General features: G+C 41.0%; 2 protein-coding genes across 4 annotated transcripts in view; one reads left to right on the forward strand and one right to left on the reverse strand.

Moving 5' to 3' along the window:
- The window catches only part of niban2a (niban apoptosis regulator 2a), a 59,219-nt gene extending 38,497 nt beyond the window's left edge, over positions 1 to 20,722 (reverse strand). Inside the window, exons 1-5 of the mRNA XM_061699285.1 lie at positions 20,423 to 20,722; positions 5,722 to 5,852; positions 980 to 1,108; positions 790 to 895; positions 95 to 262 (exon numbers count right to left, since the gene is read on the reverse strand). Of these exons, the coding sequence (XP_061555269.1) occupies positions 95 to 262; positions 790 to 895; positions 980 to 1,108; positions 5,722 to 5,852; positions 20,423 to 20,477 (589 nt within the window). The 5' untranslated portion in view covers positions 20,478 to 20,722. The remainder of the gene's footprint in view (positions 1 to 94; positions 263 to 789; positions 896 to 979; positions 1,109 to 5,721; positions 5,853 to 20,422) is intronic.
- A 772-nt stretch (positions 20,723 to 21,494) lies between these two features.
- The window catches only part of stxbp1a (syntaxin binding protein 1a), a 46,344-nt gene continuing 41,441 nt past the window's right edge, over positions 21,495 to 26,397 (forward strand). For all 3 annotated transcript variants that reach the window (XM_061698701.1, XM_061698700.1, XM_061698702.1), the window contains exon 1: positions 21,495 to 21,613. In XM_061698701.1, the coding sequence (XP_061554685.1) occupies positions 21,577 to 21,613 (37 nt within the window). In that variant the 5' untranslated portion in view covers positions 21,495 to 21,576. The remainder of the gene's footprint in view (positions 21,614 to 26,397) is intronic.

Here is a 26,397-nt window from a genome sequence, read left to right on the forward strand (position 1 = left end):
AATGAGTTAAATAATGTAAATCTAATTAATACAAGAGTGCTACAATTTAATGTGCATACGGTAAAGTTGAATGGAGCTTTCTGTGTTTTCTTACCATTGTTACAGTGCCGGATGCAGTCTTGCAAGACAGCATGCCACTTCTGCTGCTCCTTCTCGGTCATCACACAAAAGTAATGATGACGGGCATATGGGTGCCACAGGATGAGGGGGAACTGAGTTGCACACTTGATGAAAGGACTGCTGCCCAATTTGGCTTTGACATCTAACACAAGGTATGTGACACAAAAACTGAGTAAATGGCAGATTTCATGCTTTGACTGTTTGGGTAATGATTTATCATTCACATAAGTCATCATATAAAAGAATCAATGCAAAAATAGGTGCACATTTGCACTGTTTACTTCATAATCTATGGGATCAAACAAAAGCTTTATCAAAAAATATCTATTGAGAAAAAATATATATTTGTATTGCTATTGTTAAATTAAGTTTTCATTTAATATGCACTTTTGCATTTCTTATGCACGACTTTTAGAACTCTCAGTGACAGAATACAGTTCTCACGTCATGCAAACTACAACCATAATAATAAACGCTTTATGAATTTAAAGTGTCACATTAATTCTATGATTTTTTTGATACGGCTCTTTTGTTGGATCTCATTCAAGTTTGCAAATGGCTGTTTGTATGTACAATACCTATACTATACTATATAGTGCTATACGAGCACGATTCATTTAAAGAAGGAGAGAGATGGACTGTATGGACTGACTGTTGTCAGTCTACTACCTGGAAGGCTAGTGTTAATCAGTTCAATGTAATCTTCGATGGAGGTCAGGGCCTTGTAGCCGGCACAGTTGATGGTTACTTTGGGATGCAGACTCCGCTCATGTGCCTGTCAAAATAAAAAAGATAAAACAATAAAGTATTGTAACGACCAACGTGAAATTTGATGAAGTCGCAAGTCAAGTGAACGCACTGTTTTGCTCTCATAAAGGTTGATGCTGTAGTTGTTTGGCACTGATACAAAGCGATTCCTCCACTTGCGATTTTCCTCTAGGTACTGGAACAAATTCCCAGAAAAGATTAAACGGCCAGCCAAAGGATCCTGAAAGAGAAAAAATAAAAAATAAAAAAAATAATCACATTTAAAAAAAACAAGCACCACCTTCAAAATGTATTTTGTCCAAAAGCGTTTACTCCATAGTCTTGGGGATTCAGTAAAATTGAGATTGCTCCCTTTATCAAATCAACCTGTAACTGGTCGCTAAGAAAGGAGAAAAAAGTGAGAAAGAGTGGTAAGAATACAGGAAAGCAAAATTCTATGCAACAAAACGTGGCAGCTATTACTCTACTTATTTTTTAAATCAACCCATTATGTTGCTCTGATTTACTGTAAAATAGTAATTTCTATTACATGTATAGTACATTGGTTGTGGAGTGCCCTCTCCGGGTCGGGGATGAGAGCCTGCCCCAAGTGGAGGAGTTCAAGTATCTTGGGGTCTTGTTCACGAGTGAGGGAAGAATATAACGGGAGATTGAGAGGCAGATCATTGCAGTGTCTGCAGTGATGCGGACTTTGTATCAGTCTGTTATGGTGAAGAAGGATCTAAGCCAAAAGGCGAAGCTCTCAATTTACCGGTCGATCTATGTTCCTACCCTCAACTATGTTCACGAGCTGTGGGTCGTGACCGAAACAACAAGATCTCGGATACAAGCAGCCGAAATGAGTTTCCTCCACAGGGTGTCCGGGCTCTCTCTTAGAGATAGGGTGAGAAGCTCGGTCATCCGGGAGGGGCTCAGGGTAGAGCTGCTACTCCTCTGCATTGACAGGAGCCAGATCAGTTGGCTGGGGCATCTGATTAGGATGCCTCCTGGACACCTCCCTGGTGAGGTGAAGAGCTGGTTGAAGTGGATGGGGAGAGGGAACTCTGGGCTTCCCTATTAAAGCTACTGCCCAACCTCGCATAAACAGAAGAAAATGGATGGATGGTTGGAATTTAATAAGTGGGCAAAAATAAATAAATCAAAACCCATCTCGCACTATCTGAAAAAGTAATTAGTAAAAGAACTGCAGGCCTCACTGGCCTCAGTTAAAGGGGACTTAATGGTCCATATTTCATTAACAAGTTGAGTTTATGTAATGTATTTTTTTGCTCAAGCAAATGAAACTGGCAGTCATTTTTAATTCTATCAATCCATTTTGAAACAAATGGTGAACAACTAACTGCCTTTCGAATGCACTTTTTCCATCGCCGAACATCGACACACCCCCACCCTGATTAAAATGTTACAATACGGCGCAATGACCATCTGTGCACATCAAAGTCCAGCCTGGCATATCAAACTCTCCAAACCTTGCAAATAAAAATCACAGTCCGTCGAGTCCCATTACCGTACAAAAAGCCTTTAACAGTATGTCACAAAATCGAATGCCTGTCTAACATCATCATGTATTAACCTTTTTTCAAGTGTTCAAGCCTGATAAAATAGGACGTACACGGCGCCGTGTCGGCAAATGTTCGCAGTGTTGACAGTCAGCAGTGCCCATAAAAGTCCTGGGTGACATGACGCCACCGATCATACAAAAACTTCATAAATGCTAACACCTGTGTTATGTCATCTTCCAAAAATGTTTTTCCAAAGGTGAGTGATGTAATCAACCCAAGAAACAGATCACAAAACTTTTTAATTTAGGCGGAAATGCATCACTTACCTGAGGCAGCTGGTCTCCACAAAGAGGCAATACGATTGATTCCAACAAACAAGCCTACACACATTTATTTAACCTCACTATTTTCACTCAGTCTAAAATAAAAACAAACAAACAAACAAAAAAACAACAGATTTTGAATATATCTGGACAACAAATGACTTCTGCTGTCTACCAAAAATCTTGAGTTGAACGTCCACCTCTCAGTTTGTGCCCTCAAGCTCAAGTGTGCTTGGGTTATGCAGCCATACAACTACCCAAACCACTAGCAGCACTGAATGGCTTAAAAAAAAAATAATAATAATAATAATAAAAAAAGAGAGAAAGAAAGAAAGAAAGAAAGAAAAAGAAATCTGAAGGTTTTGGTGGTGTGGCCAAGTCCAGACTGTAGTATTACCTTAAAAGGGCAGTTCATGCTCGAACACTATCTGATATGACTGAGTTAAAACAATTCTGCGATGAAAAATCCGCCGAAATTCTTCCACAGAGATGAAAAAGAGTCATTGCCAGTTATTGCAAAAGCTGGACTTCAGTTACTGCTACTAAGGGTGGCCCAGCCAGTTATTAGGTTCAGGGGGTAATTACTTTTTCACATCGGGTCAGATACGTTTGGTTGTGTTTTGCCTTATTAAATTAAATCATTTAAGAACTGCATTTTATTAGTTGTCGTTGTGAGATATCAACATTGGTTTGATGATCTGAAGCTTAAATACAACCCCAATTCCAATTAAGTTGTGACGTTGTGTTAAATATAAATAAGTCTGGATTCATTCAATTTCCCTTATTTCATGTGAGAAAACCTTTTGAGTTTCCACTGTATTACAGTACATACTACAGTGGTGCCATGAGATACAAGTAACCCGACGTAAAGTTTTCCAAGATACCAGCCGTCGAACTGGAAATTGTTTTCCTTTGATTTGCAAGCTTTAACTTGAGAGCTTTAAATTGAGATACGAGCGCTCTATGGTGGCAGGTGACTCCACTCACTTCACAATAAGTGGCATTTCGGCAGATATAATTAGTAACTATTGTTGAAAAAAAAGAGGCTTCAAGCTGTTTATTGCCACTCTCAGCTAAAAGCTGCTGTCAAACTAAATCTAAACCAAAGATAATTAATTACATGTTGTGTATCTAAAACAACCACATAGCCTCCAGTACCTGAATGCTCACATACAGTACAATTGGAAACACCTTAGGCACACGGGCTAAAAATGAGCATTTATGTAGTGGTATTGCTATCCTTTAAGCAATGATTATCTGACCACAAATGGTGCAGCATCACATGTAAACAGGCCATATAAAAACACTCACAGGCACATATTATTTATACTGTGCAAAGAACGACTCATATTACTGCTGTACTGAGAAGCTGAGAGAGGAGCTGAGCCTCCAGTACAGTATGTCTATCCTATACTTCCCCGGGTCTCACCCTTCCTTGATGTGCCGGCTCAGCAACTCCGTACACCAGCTGACAAACATGCATGTGGCATATGGTGTTCATTCACTAATAAGTTCGATAGCAGCACTATAGACTTTAATTACTTGTGCTGGAATCACTGCTAACAACATAGGTTATACCAACATATCAACTCACAGTCTTTTACAGGTGTTTAGACACTAAAAAAGAAACCCACCCCACCACTCGACACTAGCATGGGCTTGCTCATTTCCCCACATCCTGTCCTGCCCTTTTCTTTCCTCTCTTATATGCTTCTCTTGGTTAGTTATTGCATATCCTCACCAGGTGTGTGCCCCCCGCACACAATCTACAAATAACTGTTGTAATGTTACTGTGTTCAAATATCTAGACGGTCTCACAATTGTTCTGCTGTGATTTTCACCCCTAGTCCCCTTTTCCACTCTGTCTGTCCCCTAAAACCCTTTTCTGTCTGGCTGCATTTGCAATAAACATCCGAATAATAAAAAAAATATATTTTTTTTTTAAATAAGCAGAGGGAGCATTTCAAATTCCCCTTTTGCACAGCAAAACTGTTCCAGCACAAAGGCATACAGATCCACCATTCTGCAAGGCCATGCAGCTGAACAGGACAGGTTAAAAAAAAAAAAAAAATTAAACAAATAAATAAAATAATTACATTGTGCAAGTGCATTTCAAGTTGTCCATCCATCCATTTTCTGAGCCGCTTCTCCTCACTAGGGTCGCGGGCGTGCTGGAGCCTATCCCAGCTGTCATCGGGCAGGAGGCGGGGTACACCCTGAACTGGTTGCCAGCCAATCGCAGGGCACATACAAACAAACAACCATTCGCACGCACAGTCCCACGTAGGGGCAATTTAGAGTCTTCAATTAATGCATGTTTTTGGGATGTGGGAGGAAACCGGAGTGCCGGAGAAAACCCACGCAGGCACGGGGAGAACATGTAAACTCCACACAGGCGGGGCCGGGGATTGAACCCGGGTCCTCAGTGCTGTGAGGCTGACGCTCTAAACAGTCGGCCACCGTGCCGCCCATTTCAAGTTGTGTATACAACAATTTATGTATGTTGGAAGGCATTATACAGAATATATTACATACCTACAAGATAATAAGGAGTTAATGAAAGTGTTAGAACGACACTACAATCCTGGGGGAATGCTGTGTAACTGCATAGCCTTTAATCAGCCTGACGCTCGAGGGTTTCTTTGTGTTTATGACTACAAATGTGTTGAAATTTTAACTACAAATTTTTTAACTACATTCATTTGCAGCGTCTGCAGTGATGCGGACTTTGTATCGATCCCTTGTGGTAAAGAGGAGATTTACCGGTCGATCTACGTTCCTACCCTCACCTATGGTCACGAGCTGTGGGTCATGACCGAAAGAACGAGATCCTGGATACAAGCGGCCGAAATGAGGTGGATGAAGTGGCTGGGGAAAGGGAAGTTTGGGCGTCCCTGCTAAAGCTACTGCCCCCGCGACCCGACCTCGGATAAGCGGTAGAAGATGGATGGATGGATGGATGGACATTGATTTGGTTTGGGTGGCAGAAAATTGCTTTCTGAACTTGCCTTTCTGTGTAGCAACTGTGATTGTGGCCCACCTCCTCCTTCTATCTCGTAGCGGACGCTGTTGAAGAGAGCGACGGCATACTGCTGCTTATAAACGTCACTGAATTGTCTCATCACCTCTCCGGTCTTCACTGCAGGAGGAGAGAGATAGATACAGTACATTGAGAAATCTAAAAGATTGACAAAGAATCAGCACTCAGTCTGAGTGTTTTTTTAATGTCCAACAATCTATTCAGATTTTTCCATTTTAGGTTTCTTTTAATCAGCTCTTAATATTCTTATATGAAAGAATTGATGGGGCACCAACCGTACATACCCAGAAAACTATAACTACAGTAGTCTACTCTCTTTTACTAATGTACTGATGTGTGTGTGTGTGTGTGTGTGTGCATGTGCGCGCATGTGTTGTGTTTCAAAGTAATTGTAATACACAGTGGGGACGGAAAGTATTCAGACCCCGTTAAATGTTTCACTCTTTGTTATATTGCAGCCATTTGCTAACATCATTTAAGTTAATTATTTCCTCATTAATACACACACAGCACCCCATAGTGACAGAAAAAAACCTCAATTGCTGAGAGTTTTGCAGATTTATAAAAAAAAATAAAAACTTAAATATCACACAGCCATAAGTATTCAGAGTCTTTGCTGTGACACTCATATTTAACTTGGGTGTTGTCCATTTCTTCTGATCATCCTTGAGACGGTTCTACACCTTCATTGGAGTCCAGCTGTGTTTGATTACACTGGTTGGACTTGATAAGGAAAGCCACACACCTGTCTATATAAGACCTTACATGTCAGAGCAAATGAGAATCGTGAGGTCAAAGGAACTGCCTGAAGAGCTCAGAGACAGTATTGTGGCAAGGCACAGATCTGGCAAAGGTTACAAAAAAAGATTCTGCTGCACTTAAGGTTCCTAAGAGCACAGTGGCCTCCATAATCCTTAAATGGAAGACGTTTGGGGCGACCAGAACCCTTCCTAGAGCTGGCCGTCTGGCCAAACCGAGCAATCGGGGAAGAAGAGCCTTGGTGAGAGAGGTAAAGAAAGAACCCAAATATCACTGTGGTTGAGCTCCTGAGATGCAGTCGGGAGATGGGAGAAAGTTAAAAAAAGTCAACCATCACTGCAGCCCTCCACTAGTCGGGACTTTATGGCAGAGTGGCCCGACCTAAGCCTCTCCTCATTGCAAGACACATGAAAGCCCACATGGAGTTTGCTAAAAAAAACACTTGGAGGACTCCAAGATAGTGAGAAATAAGATTATCTGGTCTGACGAGACCAAGATAGAACCTTTTGACCTTAATTCTAAGCGGTATGTATGGAGAAAACCAGGCACTGCTCATCACCTGTCCAATACAGTCCCAAAAGTGAAGCAGGGTGGTGGCAGCATCATGCTGTGGCACTGTTTTTCTGCTGCAGGGACACTACGACTGGTTGCAATCAAAGGAAAGATACAGGGATATCCTGGATGAAAACCTTCTCCAGAGTGCTCAGGACCTCAAACTGGGCGAAAGGTTCACCTTCCTACAAGAAAATGACCCTAAACACACAGCTAAAATAACGAAGGAGTGGCTTCAGAACAACTCTGACTGTTCTTGAATGGCCCAGCCACAGCCCTGACTTAAACCCAATTGAGGATCTCTGGAGAGACCTGAAAATGGCTATCCGACTATGTTCACCAGCCAACCTGACAGAACTGGAGAGGATCTGCAAGGAGGAATGGCAGAGGATCCCCAAATCCAAGTATGAAAAATGTTGCATCATTCCCAAAAAGACTCATGGCTCTATTATCTCAAAAGGGTGCTTCTACTAAATACTGCGTGACTGAATACTTACGGCTGTGTGATATTTCAGTTTTTCTTTTTTAATAAATCTGCAAAAATTTCAACAATTCCATTTTTTTTCTGTCAATATGAGGTGCTGTGTGTATGAGGAAAAAAATTAACTTAAATGATTTTAGAAAATGGCTGCAATATAACAAAGTGAAAAATTTAAAAGGGGTCTGAATACTTTCCGTACCCACTGTACATCAAACGTCTCTGTGTGGAATTTGTATCTTCTCTGGGTACACCCGTTTCTTTCCACATCCCTAAAAGGAGCTTCTTAGAATTTAATATGAATAGTTGTGAATGATTTTTTGTCTTTATGTGTTTTACGGATGAAATTAATTTTACAACTTCACAACTGAAATTAATTTAAGATAGTTAACAGATTTAGCAATGTAGCTTAACAGAATTGGTCTTGCTGTACTTGATTATTCCTAGTTCCACTTTGCTAGGCTCCAACATGACTTCCATATAGGCCAATGAAACAAATCAGTCATGCCAACTAGGCTATTTGAATGTGAAATTGGGGCCTGACAGACATTTAAGAAATTAGCACATTAAAACAAAAGGAATATTCACAATAATTTCGCAATTGAATCACTAATCTACAACCCCAATTCCAATGAAGTTGGGACGTTGTGTTAAACATAAATTAAAACAGAATACAATGAGATTTGAAAATCATGTTCAACCTATATTTACTACACTACAAAGACAAGATATTTAATGTTCAAACTGATACACTATTGTTTTTAGCATATAATCATTAACTTAGAATTTGATGGCTGCAACACGTTCCCCCTTATGTTATGTAGACGACTTTGTCCTGCTTTTGAAATCTGTTACAATTATCTGACAGCTCAAGCTAGCCTACTAATATTGTTCTTCATAATCAATTTATCATAACGTTTAGGCCTGGCCTATAGGAAACACCTGTTTATTTGTTGGTTATATCCAATGTTGTGTTGGTCAAACTATAGAATAATTTATTTTGTTGATGAAATAATGCAAAGATAAACTTCCTCCCGAAAAATCTCATGCTAAATCTCAATCTCAAAAAAGACAAAATACTCGCTATCAAGAAAATGTTCCCAAATCATTCAACCCGAATCCTGATTGATGACTTGGCAGTTTTAAATGGGCCCACATCGTTAAAGCTTATCGGCTTAGTTCCCAGTGATGAGGACTGGCTAAGTGTGGCTAAAGGTTTCGTCACATGAACACACATGATGTTGTGGCTAACTACATACAAGTGTGGCTAGGATATTTTTTATACTGTTTAGCCCTATTGGCTAAGAGGTTTCATGACCCAGTGCCAACCCTGACAACCGTCTAAATGATCTGGCAGTGCCACTATGTCCTTAATGCAGTCACTCGTCTCTAAGTGATCACGTTTCTGTTTCAGCTCCAGCCAGTGCCCCATGTTGTCCGATTTATATAAATTTTATTTCGTTACATCTTTATTAAAAGTCAAGATTTACTGCAAAACTATGCCCGCTGACTACAATATAAATAGTTATTTGTGCAATGTCAGAATTGATAATGATTTGACTATAGTTACTGCCAACAGGGGAGGTTATATGATTATGTCGACTATTGTATAAATAGTATGCATATTTGATTAATTGTTGGCTTCTGGCTTCTGACGCTAAAAAACAAATACAAGAAGATCACATATGTGGATGAAATTTAAATTTAAAAAATTTAATGTGTAGCTTCATTATGACAGACAGACAAATTTATTAACTTTTGATCACAAGTCAGATTTGGAATTTTGGTGTATCTTCCAAATGCTAATAGCAATTGTCAGTTGCAGCACAGATTTGGAGACAAAGTAGCACCTCCTTCTACTAATCAATAGAGGCCCATCACAATTTCCATTCTTGCACAAAACCTTGCCACTGTTTGACCCAGTTCTACTGCTGCCTTCAAGCATTTTTCCTCAACAGTCCATCCAAGAAACTACTGGAGGGGATGTGCGTGTTTCCCACGTTCCAGTGCAGGAAAAAAAGAGTTGATGTGTTTGGCCGAGTCAGCAGCAGACAATGTTGACTGTGATACGTTTATGTAAGGGACAACAGGAAGAAGGGAGGTGACCTGAAGTTGGAGAGCAGGAAGGAAAGCGCTGACAAGGCATCACTGATGTGAGAAGAATGTGGAGGAGAAAGAACAGTGACACCAAAACTTAATAAAAGCACCATGTACTCTATACATAGTACAATGCGGATCTTCAAAAACAAAGAAGACTGGAAGACAGTGTGAGAAATACAAAAATAGCTTTAATTGAAGGTTATTTTTGTTGCGATGGGTGTGTGTTGATCATTTCAAGCAGGCCAGTCTACCGGCGAGATCAAAACACTAAAAACGCTAGTACACTGGTCTGATTTCCTAATCCTTTTAGGACAACTTGTTTTTAAAATGAATACCCATAACCGGAAAGAATTTGACAGCAGTATCCACTAGGTCTGTGCTTCATCACCAGGCGTCAAGTACAAAAATGCATTAACTCTGTATTTTCCAGTGGATGCCTTGTTGCGCCAAAGTAAGCAAAACATTCCAGTTCATGGAACCAACACTGTGTCTTAAACCCATCGATATCATGCAGCTAAAATCAACAATTTATTTTGTGTCGTTCAGTCTCTATAAATTTTTCAGAAAGTGTTTGACTGATTATGAAAGAAGCACAGGAAAGACATTTATTCATGAGTGAAGGAACTTATTTAGCTTGAATCAATGATATGAACTTTATTAACCGTCAGTGGCAAATTTATTTGTTTTATTCCAAGTCAGGTGTCTTGTGTGTAAGGAGTTTACATTTTTTCCCCCATCAAGCCACTGAGCTTTGTTGAATTTTCTTCCTCTTTTTTTATGATTTCATCTGTTCACTACTGACTACGGGTACTTCTAGGACACAGAAGGCCAAATTACTAGATGCATTCACAATTATCAGTGTACTGTCCATAAATATACCGGAACTTACTCACACTTAACACTTTAATACAGCTGAACAACAGTACTGTCTATGATTCTAATGTGGTCAGATTCAAATAACATAAAAGACATAAAAACTGAGAAAGACTTCAATTAAGAGAAATCACAGATGGCAATAGGGAGGACATTGAATAAACGACAGTACCAGCTTTCTTTTGGGGGTTATGATGTTCTCACTGTAAATCACAACCAACAGCAATTTTAGCAAGACAGGAACTAATAATACAAATGGTACGACCGACAATCTGTCCAAAAGTTCAAGCTACATAACATCAAAATGTTTTGAACACAGCATATCTTTTATTAAACCACAGCTTGGATATCAGTATGTAAAAGTTTTCAACTGTGTTATCATAATTTCCTCACAATTCTGAAAAGTAAATGTTTGCACGGATGCTGACTCCTAATGCTAAATCAATAGTGGTGTTCAGGTCAGTCGATACATCACTACAATATAAAGTACAGTATAATTAAAAACAAACTGGAGCAGGAGTCTTTACACTGCATGGGAAAGGACACCTTATTATAGTGTATATATATATATATATATATTTATTTTGAAGCCGAAGAAATTGTAGGAATTCTACATATCTTCGCTTAATGTAGTCTCACTGTGTTTCACAAACATATGAGGAACAACTGTCAGCTCTTTGCTAATGAGAGTTGGAACACTACCATTGAAACTACAATAAACTGTAATTGACCCAAGATTAATGCTGACCGTGCTGTTCCCAGTATGATCAATCTGATCTGACAAGTCGCAGCTATTATGGAGATCTGCATGGTGAGCCTATGTGAACTGTTTTTGTGTAAGATGTTAGATTTGACAGAATGTGCAATCTAACATAACACACTTGGTTTAGTATTGCTTCTTCACATTTGTATATTAATCAACATTAACCAAGGACCAACATTAACTGAGATCCCCTCTCAGAAGGAGTTTCAACTCCCACCTCCGACAGAACTTTGCTCATGTTCCGGGGGATCATGTGGACCATGTTCCGCGCCTCCATTGCTGAGGCGGCCGACCGGAGCTGTGGCCGAAAGGTGGTTGGTGCCTGTCGTGAGGGATGCCGCCAAGCTGAAGAAGGAGCCCTATCGGGCCTTTTTGGCCTTTGGGACTCCTGAGGCAGCTGATGTTTACCGGCTGCCCAAGCGGAATGCAGCTTTGGTGGTTGCTGAAGCAAAAACTCGGGCATGGGAGGAGTTCTGTGAGGTCATGCAGACTTCCGGACGGCTTCGAGGAAATTCTGGTCCACCATCCGGCGTCTCTAGAGGGGGAAGCAGTGCACCATCAACACTGTGTATAGTGAGGATGGGGCGCTGCTGACCTCGACTCGGGACATTGTGAGCCGGTGGAGAGAATACTTCGAAGACCTCCTCAATTCCACCGACACGCCTTCCAGTGAGGGAGCAGAGTCTGGGTTCTCTGAGGCGGGCTCTCCTATCTCGGCGGGCTCTCCTATCTCGGTGACCTATTGAGGTCACCGAGGTGGTTAAAAAGCTCCTCAGTGGCAAGGTCCTGGGGGTGGATGAGATTCGCCCGGAGTTCCTCAAGGCTCTGGATGTTGTATGGCTGTCCTGGTTAACACCCCTCTGCAACATCGCGTGGACATCGCAGACAGTGCCTCTGGATTGGCAGACTGGGGTGGTGGTGGGTGTGTTCCAACTACAGGGGGATCACACTCTTCAGCCTCCCTGGTAAGGTCTATTCAGGGGTGCTGGAGAGGAGGGTCTGTCGGGAAGGAGGAGTGTGGTTTTCATCCTGGCTGTGGAACAGTGGACCAGCTCTACACCCTTGGCAGGGTCATCGAGGGTGCATGGGAGTTCCCAACCAGTCTACATGTGATTTGTGGACTTGGAGTAGGCGTTCGACCATGTCCCTTGGTGGGGTCCTGTGGGGGGTGCTTCGGGAGTATGGGTTACCGAACCCCCTGATACGGGCTGTTTGGTCCCTGTACGACCGGAGTCAGAGTTTTGTCCGCATATCCAGCAGTAAGTCGGACTCGTTTCCGGTGAGGGTTGGACTAAGCCAAGGCTGCCCTTTGTCACCGATTCTGTTCATAACTTTTATGGACATAATTTCTAGGCGCAGCCGAGGCTTTGAGGGGGTCCGGTTTGGTGGCCTCAGTATTGCATCTCTGCTTTTTGCAGATGATGTGGTTCTGTTGGCTTCATCAAGCCGTGACCTCCAACTCTCACTGGAGCAGTTTGCAGCTGAGTGTGAAGCGGCTAGGGATGAGAACCAGCACCTCCAAATCTGAGACCATGGTCCTCAGTCGGAAAAGGGTGGTGCCCTCTCCAGGTCGGGGATGAGATCCTGCCCCAAGTGGAGGAGTTCAAGTATCTTGGGGTCTTGTTCACAAGTGAGGGAAGAATGGAACGGGAGATCGACAGGCAGATCGGTGCAGCGTCTGCAGTGATGCGGACTTTGTATCGATCCGTTGTGGTAAAGAGGGAGCTAAGCCGAAACGCGAAGCTCTCGATTTACCGGTAGATCTACGTTCCTACCCTCACCTATGGTCATGAGCTGTGGGTCGTGACCGCAAGAACAAGATCCCGGATAAAAGCGGCCGAAATTAGTTTCCTCTGCAGGGTGTCCGGTCTCTCCCTTAGAGATAGGGTGAGAAGCTCAGTCATCCAGGAGAATCACAGAGTAGAGCCGCTGCTCCTCCGAGTACGAGAGGAGCCAGATGAGGTGGATGGATTAAACAAGGACATTTTTTGTTTGTTGATAACTTCGCATGTAACCCTGACTTTCTGGACATAATTATGGTATTGAAAAGTTCTGATCACAATGTTATACAACTGTTCTATAACTAACATATGTGAGTGTGTTGCAAGTGTTATGTGGGATGATGGGAGGATCATCCTGTGAGAATGTGATTCGACAGCAAGGGTTTAAGAAATCACATACTCCCTACAAAACAGGAAGACACGCATGCACACACACACAAAATCAGTAACATTTTCATAGTGACCACACAGTCATGTGCCCTAAGGAGTCACTGTACACACCACATGTATAGTCACTGCAAAAGTTAAGCAAAGAGTAACAAGCGAGTGGTGATGGTGGTTGAAGGGGTCAAATTGCCGAGGGTTTATATGAGGAAAGAACGGCTCTTTTCTCTTCTCCATCCTTGAATGCGTAATTTACATATATATATCTATATATATATATATATATATTTATATCAGTTTTAAGTCATCAACCCGTGGCAAAACATAAAAAAACAAATAAAAAATTCAGTCCATTTCAATGACATTTAAAAATACTAAAGTGGAAACGCATTCGCAGGCTGTCAAGTGGCTGCCAGAATAATTCGTGTTAAAACCCCAAAACATTTAGGCCGTTATAGCCAATCAGAACAATCAAGAAAGTGATTTTCACAAAAGAACACAACAGCAATGAAAAATACTGTACTGTAGTTCCAAACTGTAATCAAACCTGCAGACTCATAAATCGGAAACAAAGCAACTGTATAATAAAATAATAATAATTTAAAATAATATATAAACGAATAAAAATGCAGGTTTTTCCATATCGACCCTGGCACTGGCCAAATATTAAGTTATCAGTCTTTTTAAATGTGAAATGTAAAAAATCCAACATAGCTACAGTCTCCACCAAAAGTATTGGAACGGCAAAGTCAATTCCTTTGTTTTTGTTGTATACTGAAGACATTTTGGGTTTCAGATCAAAAGAATACGAGACAAAAGTTGAGAATTCCAGCTTTTATTTCATGGTATTTATATCTAGATGTGTTAAATAATTCAGGACAGAGCACCTTTTGTTTGAACCCACCTACTTTTCAAGTGAGCAAAAGTATTGGAACATGTGACTGATGGGTGCTTCTAGTTGCTCAGGTGTTGCCTTTTAGATTGATTGCTTAAAATTAGATCGTGCTTGTTTTTGGCTTTGGGTTCCACCTGTGAAAACTGCCTTTACTGTTAAGAAAACATGAAGACCAGAGAGCTGTCTATGGGAGAAAAGCAAACCATTTTGAAGCTGAGAGAAGAGGGAAAATCAATCAGAGCTATTGCAACATTGGGCAGTAGCCAATACAACAATTTGGAATGTCATGAAAAAGAAAGAAACTACTGGTGTACTGAGCAACAGACATCAATTACAGAAACATTATGAGAGCTGTGAAAAAACACTCAAACGATAACAGTCAGTGACATCACTGCCAACCTCCACAGGGCGGTGGTGAAGGTATCAAAATCCACTTTTGGAAGAAGACTTCGAGAGAAGAACTATACATAACATATACAGGCCATACAACAAGATCCAAACCACTCATCTGCAAAAAGAGTCAGAAGGCCAGATGGCATTTTCTAAAGATGTACAGAGATGAGCCACAAAGGTTTTGGAATAAAGTTTTCTGGACTGATGAGACCAAGATTAACCTCTACCAAAGTGATGGAGAGGCCAAAGTATGGCGAAAGAAAGGTTCTGCTTATGAACCAAAACACACAAGCTCATGTGTGAAGCATCGTGGAGGTAATGTCATGGCTTGGGCTTGCACTGCCGCTTCTGGAATGGCCTCACTCGTCTTTACTTGATGATGTAACTCATGATGGTAGTAGCAGAATGAATTCTGAAGTCTACAAAACCATTTTGTCTGGTATGATACAGAAATATGCATCCAAACTAATCGGGAGAAGCTTCATCCTGCAACAAGACAATGACCCAAAACACACTCCCAACACAACAAAGGACTTCATCAGGGGGGAAAACTGGAAGCTCTTAGACTGGCCAAGTCCATCAACTAACCTTAACCCAATAGAGCATGCATTTGACTTCCTGAAAAGGAGACTGAAGGGAGAAAAACCGTGAAACAAACAAGAACTGAAAGAGGCTCCAGTGAAGGCCTGGAAAAGCATTTCAAATGAATAATGCAACAGTCTGGTGAAGTCAATGGGTCACAGAATTGATACAGTTATTGCAAGTAAGGTTATGCCACCAAATAATAAATTTATTCACTTTAAGTTAATTTAATAATGCCTGTTCCAATACTTTTTCTCACTTGAAAAGTGGGTGGCTTCAAACAAAAGGTGTGCTGTCCTGAGTTGTTGAACACATCTAAATGTAAATACCATGAAATAAAAGCTGGAATTCTGAATTTTGTCTCATATGCAGCTTTTGATCTGAAACCCAAAAGCCTTCAGTATACAACAAAAACAAAGGAATTGACCCTGCCGTTCCAATATTTTTTGGAGGGGACTGTAATTGTGTACACGCCCCCACATTTCCGTGAGATGATCCAATTGAGACAAGCAGTTAACATCTTACAGCAAGAATAGCTTGACTGAATGGATCAGCTTTCAGAGACGACAACAGCCGTTTGTCATCAACAACAACAATTATGTCATGTGATGTTACCTGAGACAGATGTGTTCAGTGTAAGATAGTTTCATGAAAGTAAAAAAAAGACAGATAGGGTTGAAATGAGATTAACATGTGCCTACCCATTTGTTCCCTTGGTCAATCAGTGTTAATCAAAGATGGATGACGTCAAACGCTGGACTGCAAATTAGATTTGTAGTAGCTATAAATACAATACATAAACCGTTTAATCCATTATTCTGCATACAATTGAGTTCATTGTTTTTGAAAGCCCAGAACTAGTTGCATTGTGGGGTCCAGCGCCCCAACAGATAGATGGTGCTATGTTTGTATTTTATGTATTTTACATCTAATGGAGAGTAGTGATTTACATGTGAAATTAATGTGTGCAATATTAAACTTGTCCTACTGCTTAATTGTGCATTTTTCCAAAGACATGTTATCAAAATTGTGTTTTTTATTATCTTTGATGTTCTTATATCGGGTTTGCCAGATAATTTGCATTGAAAATGACACGAATGCCCTTTTTCAAGCTATTCTTTTTCACGCGGCAGTTGAAATGGCTGGATTTCTCATTAATATTGACATGTAAATTAGATTTGCTCAAATTGGATCGCTGTTATTCTCAATTTAAATATGGAAAACAGCTTTGCTGTTGCTCTGATTGGCCTCTGGCAATATCTCGGCTGCCAAACGTTCATACCAACGGTCGATATGGGGTCTTACCATCATTGTGAAATAGAATTCACCAAGTGTTGGATTGTCAGGGAATGTGAGCGGAAATAAGAGTTGGCAACTCAAAATCCCCAAAGGGAGGGGATTTTGGTGAAATAAAAGAAGAGAATATTTTGTGAGGCTGGTATTACATTCCCATTTAATCACTTTAACGTAACGGGCGCACAGCGTTCATCGGTCATGCACATTTTGGCGATAGTGACCGCAAGCTTCACTATTAAATCCACAGTTACATTTCAATTAGAAATATAGTTAACGTATTGCTGTAAAACACAACACATTGCTTTTATATTGCTTTGCGTGCCTTGGCGGCAGACGCCTTGCCGCTCACTCAAAATGCGGAAATGCACTTCCAGCATTAAATGTGTCTGAACACAGGATAATTCTGGTTCCGAAATGCTTAGGAATTTCTCCCCAAATTAAGTTAAGCCATTTATTCCTCAACTCTTCAGAGTTTGGCAGGTGAAGATATAATACTAGAGACTTCACAGCCACTTCCCCAACACAAGGGACTCCCAGCGGCTGTGGCAGGGCTTTAACTCTCTATCTGACTAGAAGCCTCACTCCCCACAGACATCCAACACAGAACCGAACCTGCCTGATTTTCTTCATCACTTATTTGCACGGTTTGAGGCAGTTAACCCCACCCAGGCACTTTCTGTTCTCTGTCTGAGTAATATCACTTGATCAAGCCTTTTCTAATATTTCATACTACAAAATAAGTAAAGTATGTATGATTATTGCTAATACCGTATCAAACTGATATCAATATCGACCAAAACTCAAGGCTGCAATCTCGGTATTGGCTCAGTAGTGAAAAAGTGAAAGAATTGTTGTATATTGTGCATTCATTGCTCAGACGATATAAACTGTTTGTTTTACATCAGGCACGTTGTTGGGCTGCTAAGAGGTCCTCGGAAAGATGTGTGGATTTCATTCGCTGCAGACGGCTGTGACTGTTTTCTTTTATCATCGGATCCTGTCTGCGCTTGTGATAGCAGACAGAAATATCCCCGGCAGTAAAATGCAGACAGATTGAGTCATTCCTTATTATTGCTGCGTTTTGTGCATGCATTGTATTTTCTGTTAGGCACCTTGTTGGGCAGTTGAGGGGTCCTTGGAAAAACGTGATTCCACCCCATTTTTATTGAACATAATCAATTTTCAAAATAAAACACAGACAAACAAACGTCCTGGGAAAGACATTTTGAGATTGTTAGCAGCAATTTTTTTTGTTCACACAGTAATCATATGATTATTCTATTCTACAAAAAAAAAAAAATAATGTTTACATATCTTTTTACAAACGGATAACAAGGGGCCGCGCTTCACCGACTCCTCTGTAAAAGCCATCATTTCTGCAACGTCATTTCCGCAATGTCATTTTCTGTGCACCAAAGGTTGAGCCAGTGCAGGAATGACTACGGTAGCCATTAAATATATAAAAATACTGAAAAAATACAGCAAGAGCTGAAAGACTGAATCAGCAATAGGCTTAATTAGCATTGTCATCTCTTGAAGTGGCGTGAGTGAAAATGAATTTTTTAAACAAAACAAATTGTTACATACTATCGCTTTAAGCTTTGCACAAGACAAAGCTGTGTTGTCACTGAGCCAGTTTTCCTGAGATGAGTGGGTGTGCAGCAACTACGAATTTGACTGTTAGATGAATATTAATTGGCAAATCTACGTCACAATGACGGCCATTTGAAACCCACCCGTTTCGCAAGCTTTATGGTGTTCAAAGTCTATTGCATTCAATTGACAAACCGCATAGATGTCAAACTTAAATCCATTATGCATAAATCAGTAGAAAATTGGGGATTCTGATGGAATGGGACCTTTAAGTAATTAACTCAACCAACATAATTCCTGTTCTTGTTGCCTCTTTGTGCAGGGATACACAGCATGCTAAGCCTCATTTATCCATTTTCTATACCACTTCTCGTGTTTCGGGTTGCAAGGGGCTAAAGTGGCTTAGGCACCTTTTGCAGTGGACAGTACCTAATCGGCTGAACACTGATCCACTTCCTATTGTCGCTTTTCCATTGACAAAGCATATACTGCTAGGTACAATTTCTTGTACCTCCAAGCGGCAAATTTTGTTACGATATGGGTGAGGTATAACACTGCTTGTTGCTCATTGGTCGAGTGTCGTCATTGTAAACATTTGATGATGCGTGGCTAGAGATTACGTAAATTAAGTTTATTGCAGCTGTATATACTCCACATCCTCAAATTTGAAAGTCTGTTTTTTTTGCTGCACTTAGTCTCCTCTGAAATTACATTTGTCTCCACATTGTGACCAACAGCCACAGGCTGAGAAGAAAATACATATGCTCATTCTCCTCTACTGTTTTTGTTAGCATGTCTCGTTCTGACTGATGCATTCAACGCAGTGTGGTTTTTGCAGTTTTTGCAGTAGTGGAAGCGCAAAAAAGCAGCCTATATCTTGGTATGATCTTCAGTCAGTCGCAGAGATCGTGACAAGGCCATTTATCTAGAAACAAGCCCTTGGCATCCCTGTGAAAGTCAGCTATATGCACGACTACCAGTAGCCAACTGTAAGCCCCTAGTTTGCCTTTGAAACAGCCGAGGAGGTATATGACTGGCATATGCCCATTTTTCATTGGCTTTGAGGCACAAAGCATTGTTTCACAAATTCTGCCTAGTAACAAATAACCAGAACTAATCTGAACATTTCTCTTGATCTATGTGTTACTTCAGCTGATGAATACCTAGACGTGCATATCAATTAGGAAAAAAAAGTTGGATTATGCATGTGTACATTGTTTAGTGCATTGCCACAGGATGAAAAATAAAAAGCACATAGTGAGAAAGCCAACTGGACTGTACTTTCCAAGAAATAGAGCCTATTTAAAATGCAGACGGCTCCCATCATCATTTTCTATTCAATTGCCACTATACACAATTCCAAATTGCATGCAAAGTGACAAAGAAAATATCTTTTGTAGTGTTGTTTAGTCATACAGATCAGAAGCGTGAAGAAACAAGACTTTTAATATATGTTGTTATCTTATAAGGACCATCTGGCTTTCATGTCCAATGTGGACTTAAAGCAAATGTCCTCTACTGAGCCCAATCATAAAACGTTCTCCACTTTTCACTACTTGTTTATAACCTTTATTGCCAACCTCCCTCTCTTCCAGAGAAGAACATTATGAGTCAAGATTCCGACCTCTACTCCACTCAGTTTCTTCTATGCCTGGTTGCAATAAATCCCACAGAATGTACGACCCACAGTGGGAGGTTGGAACAATCTTGAGACTCAAATAGCAGCCACTACCAATTTATCCAAACATGCTCCCCTTTGGGAAACCTACTTATTATGTCTGGGAAGAAGGCCCACAGCAGACTGGGCAAGCAGGACCTCTTAAGTAAGCTTGAGTAGAACAGTCCACTATGATAAACTGTGATGCTTTTTTGCACCAATAAGACATATGGAAAGTTGTGACACTTGCTGGAAAGCAATTAAGGCTACACCCCTGTCAACTACTGATTGTTGTTATTGTGGACTTTTGGGATATGATCATATCAGCAGAAATATTGAAATATTCAACGTGGCTAAACAGTCCAAAGACAAATAATTGAAAGGAGCATTTGACATCGAAAGACAGATAATCTATTGGCATTGCATACGGGATTTACTGTACAACCATGAGCAACGATTTATTGCTAGCAAATACAATGGAAGTGACTCGTATAAAATGTCGTTATTGTTGAGGCTTTGTGCCAAATTAGAGGGTGTAGTTGAGACACTCCCTCCCCTCATACCTGTAATCATCTCCCGCTTGCCTTCATCCAGGTGAGAGGAAACCACGTCCCCCATGGCCGTAGGACAACCACCAAAGACCCAACCGGTTAACAGGCGTGTAAATTCCGGGTCGAGTGTGACGAGAGTCCCAGTAGCAACGCAATTATTCGACCTCAACCAGAAGGGGGAAGCTTAAAGGTTTCCTCTGGAGAGTCGCAAGGCCACGACGCTGCTGCCGTGTGTGCGCTAAGGTTTTGTTCCGAGCACTAGAAGAAGAAGTGACAACACCCTGGCGGCAGGCGGGGAGGAGGAGGAGGAGGAGGCGGACGGTTGTTTCTTCCGAAAGTCGGGACACACCTTCTGGAAGTCGTCACTGGTCCAACGTGTTCAGGCGGCCCTGATTTGGGTGTGGCCACGAGCTGCGAGGTTCCAACACAACACTCGATACTATTGAGTATTAACTCTACTATCATTGTTGGAAGATGAAGGCCGACTCGTGTATTTGGGGCCTATCCCATATGACGTATATGACGTTTTAAACATGTCATTCACCGTGTGTCTGGCTTTCCATACACTTTAGGAAATGTAATTTCAAACACACCTGACATTTTTGCTTCATTTTGAACCATTACATCGCCGGGTAGCATAATGTATTGTGTGTATTGTATTGTTTCGCTATGAAAGATGTGCGGCTTTGTCCGCAGGTTTTTCTTCACGGAGTGTGATGTTAATGCGGAGAGATACATGCTGCCCCCATGTGGACGCTCTTGTATATTACAAGCGCACCGGTGAAGGCAATACTGTAGTTTTAAGTGCCACTGTTATTTTGTTTTTTTCAAGTTGTACAGCAGCGCTGAATTTTCCATGTACTAGTAGGCGCTTTGCCGGCACTAGTAAGACAATTAAGCACACCTGTAGAGTGACTAGGTCGCATCGAAGCACTGTGTCTGACTAGTAGTTGTCCCCACACTGTGTGTGTATCTAACGACGGGTATATCTTTTCCATATTTTCAATTCTAAGTTCCTCAAATGAAAGGCATCGTTTACGGCTATTCAAGCGCCCCAATGGCGGAAGGATACGGTGTGACGTCTCCCTCCTCCGCAGTGATGGGGGGAGGTGGAGGAGGAGGAAAACTAGAGCGAGGACGCACTCGACCCTACACTCGGCACCATCATGGCACCTATCGGATTAAAGGCGGTGGTCGGAGAGAGTAAGAATCTTCATTTTATTATCGCGAATTAGCCTCAATGAGCCTCTGCGGCGCAGCGCTGTGAGTGTAAAATGTATTTGTTGTTTGCAATCGACTGGATTGCGCAGGATGAGGACGCAGCTGACGTCTCCTATGAAATGCTGTCTAGTGAAGCACAGCAGTGCAAGTGATGGAGGGAACCCGCAGAGTCTCGGTTCTCCGACTGCGCGCTGTATGCGCCAATGTCAATTTGGCTTGAAGGATCAGCGATAACTCACTGATGACTAATGTAGAACTCCTCCTCTGGCATGATGGACAATTGCTTGGGGGCAAATGTACTACGCTCGTTTAGCCTTAATCAACATTTAGTTCAGGGATACTATAGTTGCATCACATTACCGTATAGACGGTGATATAGGTCTGGCGAAGAAAACGAGCTTCTTGCGTATTGATTGGCTAATAATATAGACTATGAGCAATTTGAATGCTTTTGATTACTATGTTATTGGAAGTGGATCTCAGAGGTTTGTGCTTTCGGCAGTGCCTCACCCTTGATGGAGGATGCGCCAAATGCGTAAAATACACTAGACGCCCAAAGGCTGATACAAGCTTCAATCTGCTGTATTACACGTTCATGGCGGAAGATATCCAGGACCATTAAATTGCCTTTAATGGCCGCAATGCAAGAGAGTGTCCGCAGTCCGCATTATCTACCAGATTCCATCCAGAAAGAACCACGACATTTTCCATGCATCTCATCTTTGTTCAAGGCGAATCTGAGCATCTTTGCACCACCAGTGACAATTTAGAATATTTATTCCGGAGAGGATGCTCCGTTAGTTTCTGTGTGTGTTGCTGATGCAGGCCTAAATATGGAGGCGCAGCTTCATCCTCCTCTTGGGCCAACTGGATGCAAGTATCGGTTGTCTTGCCAGGCCAGGCCTGCAATGACACCCTTCTTGTCAGATGTTTTTACAGTAATTTACTTGGCCATTTATATGTGTGCCTGTCATATTCTTAAGTGCCCTTTCAAGTGGAAAGTCAGGATTATTTCAAATGATGCTAACACCATTTGACATAATTCATGCTCATGGTTTTTGGTGCTTAAAGCTGAAAATCACATTTTGCAGCACAGTGATGTAATTTTATGACAACGCAATAACTGTATTTTTCATTTTCTTAAATCATGCTTTGTGCTATAGTTTGTGCTCTATAATTTGTCCTTAAGTAAATATGCAGCCCGCATCCTGTTCCTATCACACACTATCTTGGACTTCAGCAAGCTATATATAGGAGTGAAAATGTGTTTTTCCCCTAAATCTCATAACACTGACTATGAATTAGAAATATAATTCCACAAATAAAATGCATGTAAAACGGTCTACTGTACGGGAAGCCTTGTGATCAGTTTACTGATAGCAGAATAAATCTGAAACACAGTGCAAAAGTCATTATATTTTGTGCCATTTCAACAGGATATCATCATATGCATGTAGTTTTTACCAGTGGCCTTTTCTTTTGCAATATCATACATATTTTTGGAAAGAACCTCCTGTGAGAATCATGGCCAAACACCTCCAATATCTTATATGCTTCGAATATTGTATTTACTAAGGCTTTGTAACTAGCACTTACACAGTTGTGCAATTAAGTCAAGCCAGGTCCTGCATCCTCTTAGAATCTGTTTCAGAACACTGAAAAACACTTCCAACAACTATAGTAGGTAGTAGCTGGGCCTAGGAAGCAGTAGCTGACACCTGCGCTTTGTTTGGCTGAAGTGAAGCTTGGCTGGGATTGGTGGAGGGGGATGCGGGGAGTGGTAAAGAGAGTGAGGGAGGGCTGAAGAACCATCGTGGGTCCTCTCTGCAGCAATAGATGTAGAAGATGGGCGCGGGGGATGGGCAGTGTGCAGCACCACAGGCTCCGTTTTCATGACTCGATATGAGAGAGCAGAAGGAAAACGAGGCTAAGTTTCCAGAATCCCATCACTCAGCATGTGCTACAAGATATAGCTATTATTATTATATTTTTTTAGATTTGCTTTTCAGATATACAGATCAGGTGGAACTGCAGTCCTAAATCATAATTGCTGTACAACCTATAGCTGAAAAAGACCAATTCTCGCTACTTCATCTGTGACCTGAGATATTACAGGAGTTGTTATAAACTAATTAATATTTAAAATATTGCTATATGAGGATTATATTTTTGTATTTTATTATTTCATTTTTAAGTAGACATGGGCGAGTACTGATACCAAGTATCAGTATCAGGCCGATACCGCCCTTATTTCAAGGTATCGGGTACTCGAGAAGGTTGCCGATACCAGCCATCGATACTTAAGGCAAAACAATCTGACAGAGTAATCTTTCCTTGCCAGTAGTTAGCGTAACACTGTGGCAGTTTCAGCGAATCATAACGTGCGTCACAAATAAAGGTCTTTGTTCCCAATTATCTGTCATTGTGTTGACTGAAAGTTTATGCATCAAAAGTATAAGGGATATTGGGACTCAATATCTGTGAGTACTCAAGTATGAATACTCATACTTGTATCAGTCTGAAAAGAGTGGCATTGAACATCCCTATTTTTAAAATTTATTTTTAAGTCAAACCTTTTCACAATTATCATTACCTTGCTTTCTTGATTGGCTAGGAGATTTACTGATATAGATTAAAAAAAAACCTTCCTTGCCCTCTACTGGGCTGCTCTTGCATGCACAAATCCTGCACTGGATGATTGCTTTATATTCCTGGTCCATCAAGTTCATATCACAACTAGTTCGGCAGTGTTTAAATAGACACACTTTCAGGCATCTGCGGTTGGAAATGCAGGCGAACATAATGGGTTTGGTAAGATAGCTAAAATATCCTGACTGAAACAAACCATCATATGATCCCAAAATCCCAAGGAAGTTGAGGTTCAGCTGTATACTTGGTAAAACTTCCTTGAAGCTCTTTAGAGTGCAGAAGAGCGGGAAGGTGAAGCAAGGAAGGACACACAGTGTTGCACACAATACAGTATTATGAAGATGTAAAATGACCTTGGAAACATCACGGAAACACAGCATCACACTCGTCTGCCTTCGGTGTCTGCTGCAGTGCCTGCAGCCCTCGACCCTCTGTGAATCACGCAGGCACAATAAATATACTGCACACACACAGGTCCACAGTCGCCGTGGTTACAGAGCATGAAGGCCTGCTTGACAAAGAGCTAGTTCTAAAACAGGCTTCTACAGGTGTATTGTAATTATAATGAAATCCCTCACTCGTGTGCTGAGGAAGAGTGCTGCGTCAGAGCTGGCAGGCATCCCCCTCCTCCCACTCTTCTTAGCTCACCAATCACCATCCCCCTCAATTTCAACTGTATAGTTAACAATGTACTCATTTACTGTAGAAGAGAACAAGGGTCCACTACCTGCATGCTTTTGTTCTTCCTTGACAAAACAATCAAATGTAGGAAATGTGACAAAGATAAAGAAGGGGATGATTTGATTCCATTGTTTGTGTATTTTGTGAAAAAAGGGAAAAGGATTTAAAGGGGGGAAAATTGCGTTTTCTTATGTTTGTTGAAACAGTCATTATGTCTTGACAGTTGGGCTGCACGATTTTGGCCCAAATAATAATCACGATTATTTTGATCAACATTGTAATCACGATTATTAATCACTATTATTCCTCATGTTAGGGAAAATCCTTACTTTTATTGCACTTCTTTTCAACAAAAAATATGTAAACAGTTTTCAGTGCAAAATGAATCTTTAAATAAGGATAAATGATAGATGATAATACAAAGAAATAAATTCAAAACATTCTACTTTACCAAGGGCTAAATAAATAAATAGGGTGTTACAAAGTACAATCACAAATTGCAACTTTATAGATGCAAATGCAGTTTATGCATAAAACGCAATAACATTAGGCTGCAAGCATCGACTTTTCATTTGAAAATCTCCGTCATCAATATAGTGAATTGTCAAGGACGATTGTTAATAGTGTCTTACCGTGACACGCCGTCTCTCCGGTAACGTGCTGAGAGGGCCAACTTCAAAATAAAGCTTCAATATATTACTACGCTGGACAGAAATGGCATTTCTGACTTTTATTTTGAAGTTGGCCACGGAGCGCAGTGCCGGCCCTTAATGAATCCTTAAACCTATTATAGTTTTATTGTCGGGCTGCAGGGGTGGGCCAAAGAGTGTGCGACAAATGACTGACCCCTCGTAAGCCACGCCTTTTGGATTGTTTGTTTTTCCTCGGTCAAAGTGGTTTCTTGTACGCTATATCATATTAGAGGCACACCGATGGGGCCAGGAATGGCTTACGTTTTCACTGATCATGTTTATCATGTACTATCATGTACTGCTGTCAAGTCATAATGACTATTTGAACAAATATATGCAAAAGTGTTTTTTTTAAATTGCAAACTTCTGATGCACAATGAATAGTGCAACTGAACTGAGCTTTTTTACAGTTCATTGTATTTATAGACCCGTACTTGCGTTACAAAAAATTGTCAAAAGTAAACAAGGAGCTGAGGTATATTTGTTGCTGATATTTTAGGATGCTTCCAAAGAACAACACTCTGGATTTTATCTGGACCATCTACCAGTTGTATTATTGGATGTTTAGCTAGTTGCTCCAGATTATATTTAATAGTCCATCCATCCATTTTTTCCCCCATATATGTACTGCTTGTTGTCATTAGGGTCATAGTTGGGAGAGGTACAGTATACCCTGTACTGGTCGCCAGTCAATCAAAGGCCACATATAGACAAATAACCACTCACACTCACATTCATACTAAT

Source organism: Phycodurus eques, chromosome 15, assembly GCF_024500275.1.
Source record: "Phycodurus eques isolate BA_2022a chromosome 15, UOR_Pequ_1.1, whole genome shotgun sequence".
NCBI classification, from domain to species: Eukaryota; Metazoa; Chordata; class Actinopteri; order Syngnathiformes; family Syngnathidae; genus Phycodurus; species Phycodurus eques.